The sequence below is a fragment of the Eucalyptus grandis genome, chromosome 1 (genome assembly GCF_016545825.1).
Source record: "Eucalyptus grandis isolate ANBG69807.140 chromosome 1, ASM1654582v1, whole genome shotgun sequence".
NCBI lineage: Eukaryota > Viridiplantae > Streptophyta > Magnoliopsida > Myrtales > Myrtaceae > Eucalyptus > Eucalyptus grandis.
Genome location: NC_052612.1, coordinates 50,899,100 through 50,907,872, shown reverse-complemented (window position 1 = coordinate 50,907,872; position 8,773 = coordinate 50,899,100). Strand labels below are relative to the sequence as shown.

The 8,773-nt window shown below is 39.1% G+C and overlaps 1 protein-coding gene across 1 annotated transcript; it reads right to left on the bottom strand.

Annotated features, from left to right (window-relative positions):
* Positions 1 to 4,222: 4,222 nt before the first annotated feature.
* Positions 4,223 to 5,757, bottom strand: LOC120287546. Its single transcript, XM_039300382.1, has 5 exons — positions 5,491 to 5,757; positions 5,249 to 5,317; positions 5,071 to 5,156; positions 4,647 to 4,699; positions 4,223 to 4,563 (listed from the first exon to the last, which is right to left on the bottom strand). Exons 1-5 carry the CDS (start codon positions 5,755 to 5,757, stop codon positions 4,223 to 4,225), a joined length of 816 nt encoding a protein of 271 aa, XP_039156316.1.
* Between the last annotated feature and the right edge of the window lie 3,016 nt (positions 5,758 to 8,773).

The window sequence follows — 8,773 nt, the reverse complement described above, 5'->3', positions numbered from 1 at the left end:
CGATGTGAACTTGCAAAAGGTGAAGCTTGATAGCAAAGTGAAAAGAAGCTGAAGTTCTCAAACAGAATTCCAAATACTCAGTCTTGTGGAACACGCCCGACGATTACCGAGCAACCGTGCATGCTACTGATCGCCGGCCTTCCTCACGGTGATTTCCGTGACCCATCATCCATCCGAATTTGGAGGTCACCCACGTGACATCGTGAATTAGGTAAGACTCTCGATCAATTTGATTTTCATATATCTCGTTGCCTAATTCGTAATATCGCAATCTTTCTTTGAATGTTTGATCGATATTGCCATATCTGAAATATCTCTTGATCCCACATGAATTAGGAAATTTCCTAATTTCGCAACGTGCGTATGATTGACAGTCCGATTTCACGCTCGAAATACGACTCGCACGCACGGAAAAATCGCCAATCCAATCTCACGCTCGAGATATGATTCGCGATTTTATTTGAAAATTGGCCAATCCGATCTCATGCGCGAGATACGATTCGTCAATTTATTTCCAAAATGGACATGGATGATATCTTGCCTCATTTGTTGCCGTGCTGCTCTTGATGTCTTATTTCGATATCTCCCATAAAAGAAATGAAAAATCCGAAAAAAAAAAAAATCCGAGTTAGATTAGATTTGTTTTAGAATATTCATCGTTTTAGGGTTATCCTGCATGTTTAGAATAGGAAAATTATTTATTTCAAATTTTTGAAAAAATGAAAAATCCAAAAATGCAGTCATTTAGGATGTTAGTTCTTTTTTTTAAATTTGAATTGCATGTTTAATTATTTTGCAGTTTTAATTTCGAATTTCATAATAAAAAAGGAAAAGATTAGAATTATGACATTCTTTGCACGTCATTGCATGTTAAGATTGCATATTATAGGTTTAGATAATTTCTCCTAAATAGATTGCATGCTTATTAGGAAAATAAAAATCATGTGCACGTCATATAGAATTAGTTTCATACCATGCACGTCATTTAGTGATTTTTGTTAGATGCATTTAATTAGAAATTGCCCGTCATTAGAATTAGGTCATTAGATTAATTTAGATTGCTTATTGAAGTGTTGCATTTCTTTAATTTCGAATCTCATGGAAAATAAAAATATATATATATTTTTAGAATAAATCCATCTCATGCTTCAAGATAGACTACATTCGTATTTATGTCATATCGCTTAGGTCATATAGCTAAGTCATGTTGCCATGTCATATCATTTCATGTTAAATTAGTGACATGCATTGCATAAAGCATGATTCTCATTAATTAAGTGAAAAAAAAAAAAAGAAATTGCGTGTTAATTAGAAATCATATCTAGGGTTGTTGATGTGAATTCTGATCTAACAACGCAGGTGCTTTCGTTGCTATGAGGTAAGTCCTGCAATTTATTCATTTGCTTTCTTGAGTGTTAAATTGGTGGTTTGCGCACCTGCATGGTCATCTCACATGTTAGGAATTAAAATCAATCCAAACTGCTTGCCAAACATTTTTCAAAATAAAAAGAAAGGTACCGAAAGGGCATTAGAGAAATCTAGTGTAACCAAGTCCCCGTACCCATAGTCTCTGGTTCGTAGGAGTAAAGTAAATCTCCCGTTACTTTACTTGGGTTTCTAATTGACCCACCAAAAATAGATTAGCGGCGACTCCTAAATAAAATCCATATGCATGTTAAGAATTCAAACTTAAGTCGCGAATTGGTATGGGCTTGGGAGAGCCCGAGTTAAGTCTAGGCTTAACAATCCATTAGCCAAACTCTAGGTGGTTCACACCCGAAAAAGTTGGTCGCGACAGGTAGCAACAACTGTTGCGGTCCCATCGGTCTTCTGGGACAATTCTTAGCCAAGTGACCTGTTGGCCACACTTATAACCTAGAATGGCACGGGGCTAATCCGTGTCATCTTCCATAGAAGCGACACATGCCAATCTGCTCGGTGCGTACTTGCCTACCCCATCTTTCTTGTTAGGTGGAATAGGATACATTCCTCCTTTTCTTCCCAAACCTATTTCCCTCCCTACTCGAACCAAACCGCGATCCAGATGCAGCGGCTTGTTCATTCAGATTCCTCTATCAACCGAGCCCGACCATATAGCTCATTGTAATCTTTCAAGTCAAATGGCACCAGCAGATTCTTCAGCTCCGATCGAAGGTCGTTCCAACCTTCGAGCTCTATCTTCAAGATCTTCCACCGGTCTAGGAGCGTACTACGACAGCTCCACAAATTTGGCCTCATACTAATCTACTATTAGCATCCCTTGACAAAGGTGCTGAAATTCTCCATCTTTTGTTCTTGAGCGCTGTCAGAAAAATATTTGCCGTTAAAGGCTTCAAGAAAAGCTTTCCACACCGAGACCACGCCTTCAGGAACTATTCTGCCTCTGGTGGCCCTCCACTAAGTACTCGCGTTACCCTGCAGCTGGTATACTACTAGGACAACCTTCTCCTCCTCATTGCACATCAGTAGTGCAAAGACCTTCTCTAAGTTTTGTATCCATAGGGTTGCAGCCTCGAGATCTCCTGCACCAGTGAACCTCGGCAGGTTCAATTTCAAGAACTGCTCCACGAGCGTGTGCATCGGCCTCTCTCTCCGAACAACCACGTTCCTAGGTGGAACTTCGATAAGTGGGGCAGCAACAGCAATGGCAGCGGTAGCAGCAGCCAGTGGCAGCGGCTTAATTCTAGGCTTGCTACCCCCATCAAAGCTCCTAGCGTCTCAAGTGCCTAAACGATCCCATCAATTCTAGCATCGACTGGAGGCAGCGCTACTCCGCTTGCCCTGGCCTGAGCCGACACTCTACTACGATCAGCTCAAGTACCAACCCTTGTCGGCGTCCTACCCCAAGTTACAGGTCCAATGGTCCTCTTCCCAAGCGTCATCTGCTCCTCCTTATCACTCATTACGTACACTTTCTACAAAACCTGTTCCCAATTCTGCTATCCTCCCTTCCTTACTGAGCTTTGTCATCAAGTAGACCGAGCAATGTCCAATTTCGCACCACTGCTCGGCAAGCGAACTCTGAAACCCATAGAATCGCTTGTGGAGTGATAAACCCTGGAAATGCCCAGAGCATGGGCGATTCTCCTCGCGGCCTTGGCCGAGCTAAGCAACGATCTCCACAACCCCAACATGTCCAAGCCCTTCCAAGGTCACGGCACCAGCTCGACCAACACCAAGGGGATCAAATTAACTCGCGAAAGCTCAAATGGAGCAATATCCATCTGCCACGAACCTGATCTCCTCGAGAAGCTAACCATGGAGTCCCTTCAACCACTGCGACGGCTTCGCGAGCGTGGCAACTAGATTAGATGAATCTCTTTCATTCAGTCATAACTACAAAAATTCATGCTTTGCTTCATCGAAATCCTCTTTGCGTTTGATGGGTTGCAGAGATGTGGAAATTTCTGTTCCAGGAGCGGCCTAAAACAGAGCAAAAAGCAGCAGTTCCCTTGCATCCAACTGCACATCTTTCTTCCCATTAATAACTGCTCTTCTCTCTACAATTTAGGCTCGATGAGTGAATTGAGAAGCAACTTTTGATGAGTAAAATTCATTTGTTATTCACAGAGAAAGAACTTCAAATGTGGGAGGACTAATGCCCACTACAAGCCCTTCTGTAGTATGTCTATCCATCATTGACCTATATAACCAACATGTCATAGCTATAATACGAGCTAAGCACAAGTTTCATGAACAAAAACTCCTATCACAGAGTCATCCCTAATAATACGCAACATGTCCAGAAGTAATAAACACAGATTTTCACACATGGAGAATCGAACAGCAGCTGCATTCGGCTTCGGCACTTTGGTGTTCAAAACAATGAGATCTGGCTCCGTGACTGCGCCATCCGCCTAAGATTCTTTTCGACTCTCTGTGTGACTTCGCCATCTGCCTAAGAGTTTTTCGATTCTTTCACGAGAGCACAGACCCTTATACCTTGCCCGTCGCTTTGGGAGAGCAGGTAAAGCCAACACCATCGGCTGCCTCTTGGCTGTCGAAAAGAACGGACATAGTGATTATTTACAATGTGCTAGATCTAAGAAACATCCGAACTTCTTGCTAAATCTACTAACCTGTTTGTGTTTGTCGATGATGTTCTTGTAATTTCCCGTCGGAGGCTCTGAGTTTCTTTTCCACTGCAACCTCATCCGAGCCGTCGATCTTCTGATTGAACCACATGACCAAGTCAGCTTCTGGTTAGAATGAAAATCTGAATTTAAATAGCTTTCGCACTTACATCTTGTCGACTGGTGAAAAGTCTTTTGCACCCCGTGATTCCCTTTGAGTTTTGAAGCATTCTTTCTTTCTCGAACTTCCATGTCCCAATCTCACTTGCTGGATTTTTCTTCGAGTTGATGCTAGAGGACGTGTTGGGCTTCACAGTGGCTTGGTGCTTGTCCATATTTGGCCTCTGGTTCCTGTTAGCAATTGAACCGGCCTCCTCGTGGCGTTTCTGTTGGCACCGTTGTGTGATGTTCTGGTTCTTCACTGAGGATGTCGGTCTATCAGCACGATCCATTTCTCCGAGTTTGCAAGGATCCACATAAGAATTTCCAACTGACAAGATTACCAAACTAAGAATGGGGTCCCACTTAAAGAACAATCAAGTTACAAGAAAGTTTGCCTAGCAGTGCTATTACCAGCATTATCCTCTGTGCTGCGGCAGATTTCTTCGACCATGGCCTTCCATCTCCTGCATTAAAGTACCGATTTGTGAGAAGAACAGAAAATCCTCACAAAATAATCATGCTGTTGCGCTTCCAATTAAGTGAAGTTGCTAAGGCACCCAATCCTGTGCTACAAACAAGAGATATGCAAAAAGGGTGTCATTGCTTCAATTATGCAAGAAGCAGGCATTGCAGGTCGAAGGAGTTTCTACTTTAATAAGAAGATCCAGTGCCTCTACAAAGTTACTAATTTGAAGTGGTTGAAAAGTTGCAACAAGCAGTTACTGAGAAAAACATGTTTGATTGCTTCATGTAGCATCACACACACACATTAAGTGCAAGCGTCTGATTTTTAAGAAGTACAAACTGAATGAGAATTGATAGAACTGAAATATACATAGTGATGTTGTGTGCGAGCCGAGCAATCTGTGTCGATACATCTTTCCTCCTGAGACTATTGAGAGTAATCCCAATCTTTGTTTTCTGCAAGAAGCCGGTGAAATTAAATGAATTAAAGAAGCCTATTGGCATTGTCTTTCTAGAACTTAAACAAAAGATATGCAATTTAATCGAACCTCCAATATATCCATCGAGATAGTCATCAACTGGAGTTTTCTCAATGATTCGTACAGTGCGGAATCAGACTGCCATACCCAAAAACAGAGCCAGGTTATATTTGGATAAGGAACAAAACAAAAAGCAACTTTTCAAGGCATTATCCCAAAAGCTACAGAAACTCGAAATCAATGGACTTAGGATGTACAAGAAGCAGAAAAGCAGAAGAATCGATGTATGGAATTCATGCTAGGATATTTACCTCGCATTGACTGTTGTCCAAGACCTTCTTGATCCTTAGAACTTCACGAACAACTAGAGACTGTCTGTCAAACTCATCACTGAATGCCTTAGTACCTCCGCAATCAAGATAGCTTTGCGGGTTCATGTCCACCCTATCGCGCTCGACGTCACCCCTACTGTAGTCCTTGATCGTTTTGCTTCCTTTACCTGCGCGTATGCAATCATCTCTACCATCATGCGACGCAGGCGGATCATCGCACCCTGGGCGCCGACTCTGAGTCGTCATGGCCGAGGACAGCCGCCGCGATACGTTCCCTTTGTAGCCGAAAATATCTCGGGCGATCCAAGGCGGCTATCATGATCGCGGTGTCGATGAATTCAAAATTTCCGTATCCATCGTTCTGAAGAAATCCCTCCAGTCATCCAGTGGCTCCCCCATTGTAGCAGTGACTTCGAACAGAGTGCTTGGTGCGCAAGAAGCTATCAAGAAACTGCAACGATCTCTCTGGTTTCTGGAACAGATATCATGCGACAAGACTTACCCGTTTAGAAACTCAGTCCGGAATGCTGGTGGAACGTCGGCGAGAAGTAGAAGAAGACTAACCTGAGAAATCCTCACTTCAGCTATGGTGGAACAGGAGTTGTCTCATCTTCATGTCACTCATGTGGTCTCTCTATCTAAGGTTCTTATACGATACAAACGTTGAGTAGGAGAGCGAAACTGGACCAGGTTTGTTTTCGTTTTACGCGTGCAAATATTTCCTTTTTTAATTTTTGTAATTTTCTCGGTCCAGATTTGAAAGGGTACCCAAATTTCTATAAATATCGAACAATTCTTCGCCAATCTATTGTCAATATCTTGTAAAAGCTTTAGATGGTTCAAATTATTAAGAAAGTCAAAAGATGTCTAAGCTGTAAAATTTAAAAAACGTAAAAAATATAAGGCAGAAGTTGTTCTTCTAGGCACACCCTCAGGTATTGTTTAAAGTGAAGAATTCGCATCGATATGTTCCGAGCCTTAAATTGAAAACTATTTATACAAAGAAATAACTCTTCTTGATTACAAACATGTTTATGTTTTGGTCTATCTAATAATTTCTACCAATGTAGAAAGAAGTAGGCATTTTGTAGTACATAGGTGTTCTCATAGAGATCAAAATGTCTAGATTAAACTAAACCAAGAAAGCTTCAGGAAAATGAAAGCTTTTTGATCTTTTAATTTATTGATTTGGCTTTAATTATTTTATGAAGTAAATGTTGTAAAATATGGCTTCGAAATTGGGTAGTACAATAAAATCGGATCAAGTAAAACAACTCGGACTTTGAGGCGTGATATCACTTTCTTTAAGGATTTATTTGCCCCACTACGTTGCTAATGGTCACCGGCAAAAATCCTCCAGGAAACAACAAAGTCTTGGATGAGAATACTAGATAGCAATTCAAGTATTTCTCCAGGGTCTCTCTAAGAAACAATCGAAAAATTGGCTACTGTTTTTCAGAGAAGAAGACTGAAAAATGACCACACATCTATTTCCGAAAAATGACAAGTATATATATGAAATAGTCTTGCAACTCTTCGTGAAAATTGCGAACAAACACGTCTTTAGAAATTGTTCGGATAAACAAATGTGACTCTTCGGAAGAAGTCGAAAACGAACAATTGCAACCCTTTGGAAAAGTTAAAAACCGAATAAGTAATTTTCCAAAGGTTGTCTTGAAAAGACACAAACAAAATTCGAAGAATTAATTTTATTTTTAATTTCGAATTTTCATTTTATATATTTTATTTCCGAAATCCTCAAAATAAGAGACAACCTTTGAATTTACTAAAAAATTAATAACAAAGAAATAAAAAATTAAAATAAATAACAAAGGAATTAGTGTTAATTAAACCGCGGGCGCACAGGCGGTGCCAAGTGCTAATCGCACACCCGCACGCGGATATAGTGGGGTCTAACCTCACCCAATCATTCTTTAAGTACATAAAGAAAACCTGTACTTTTAAATTAGACCACTCCCTCCCACTTTTCCTATGTGGGACAAAGAAAACACTCGTTTGTTTTAACAAACAAACCTCCAACAGTAAAATCAATAAATTTGATGGAACCAAACTGATACCAACTTGATATCCACAAACGAAAATAGATTCATCTATAAACTAATTAGTTCTATTACAAAACTATCTGCTTCAACATCAATTTATGTTTTATATGAAATTCGATATGTTGGACATGGAAAGAAACTAAAGAAAGGAATTTAAAAAGAAAAATAAAGAAACCAAAGAAAAGGGCACACATGGGGGAGCGAGAGAGAAAACAATAAGATAATACTCCATTCATTGTATCGCAGCGCGAGAAGGATACACGACAAATCAAATTGAAAGATTCTTTTACTCTTTGCATTCTTCAAATTAAAAGATGTCAATATTTTTGAATTAAACTTACAAAAAATAATATTTTTGAATTAAATTCATTGGTGACTTATTGTCATCTCTCGAAGAGATTAAGTATAACCAATTTATATTGAAATTGAACCTTATTAATAGGGCTTTGTAACTTAATTTGCCAAAAAAGAAAGTTATTTGGCTTATTTGTTTTACAATGTAAAAATCAATAAATTTGGTTGAGCCAAACTGATAACTAGATATCTGCAAACAAAAAACTACTGGATTCATTTGTAAACTGAGTAGTACCATTACAATACTATTTGATTTAACATCAATTTATGTACTGGCCATTATGTTTTATATTAAATGGGATAGCTTGGATGTGGAAAGAAACTAAAGAAAATAGTTTTTTTAAATAAAAAAAAAAAAAGCAAAAGAAACCGAAGAAAAGAGTATTCGCACACATTGGAGAGAGAAACTAAACAATTAGACAATATCATTAGAGATAATAACATTTTTAATATCCTAATGTAGTGTAGTCATAATAGTTATAATACTCCATTCATTATACCGTGATGTGTGAAGAATACATGACAAATCAAATTTAAAGATTCTATTAATTTTGCATTCTTTAAATTAAAAGATGTCAATATTTCTGAATTTGAGTTATCAATGATTTATCATTATCTCTCAAAGAGATTAAGGGGTGTTTGTTTATTTTTGTTTCTATTCTCCGAAACAAAAATTTTGGTTCTTTTGTTCCAGGGGGAAAAAGAAAGAACAGAAACGCGTTTGTTTACACTTTTGTTCTCGGAAACAGATTTAAAAAAGAAACAAGAAGTAAAAATAAAAATAAAAACTTGTTTCTTGTTCCCGGGAACACTTCCAAGAAATAGCGTCGATCCCCGATAGTGGG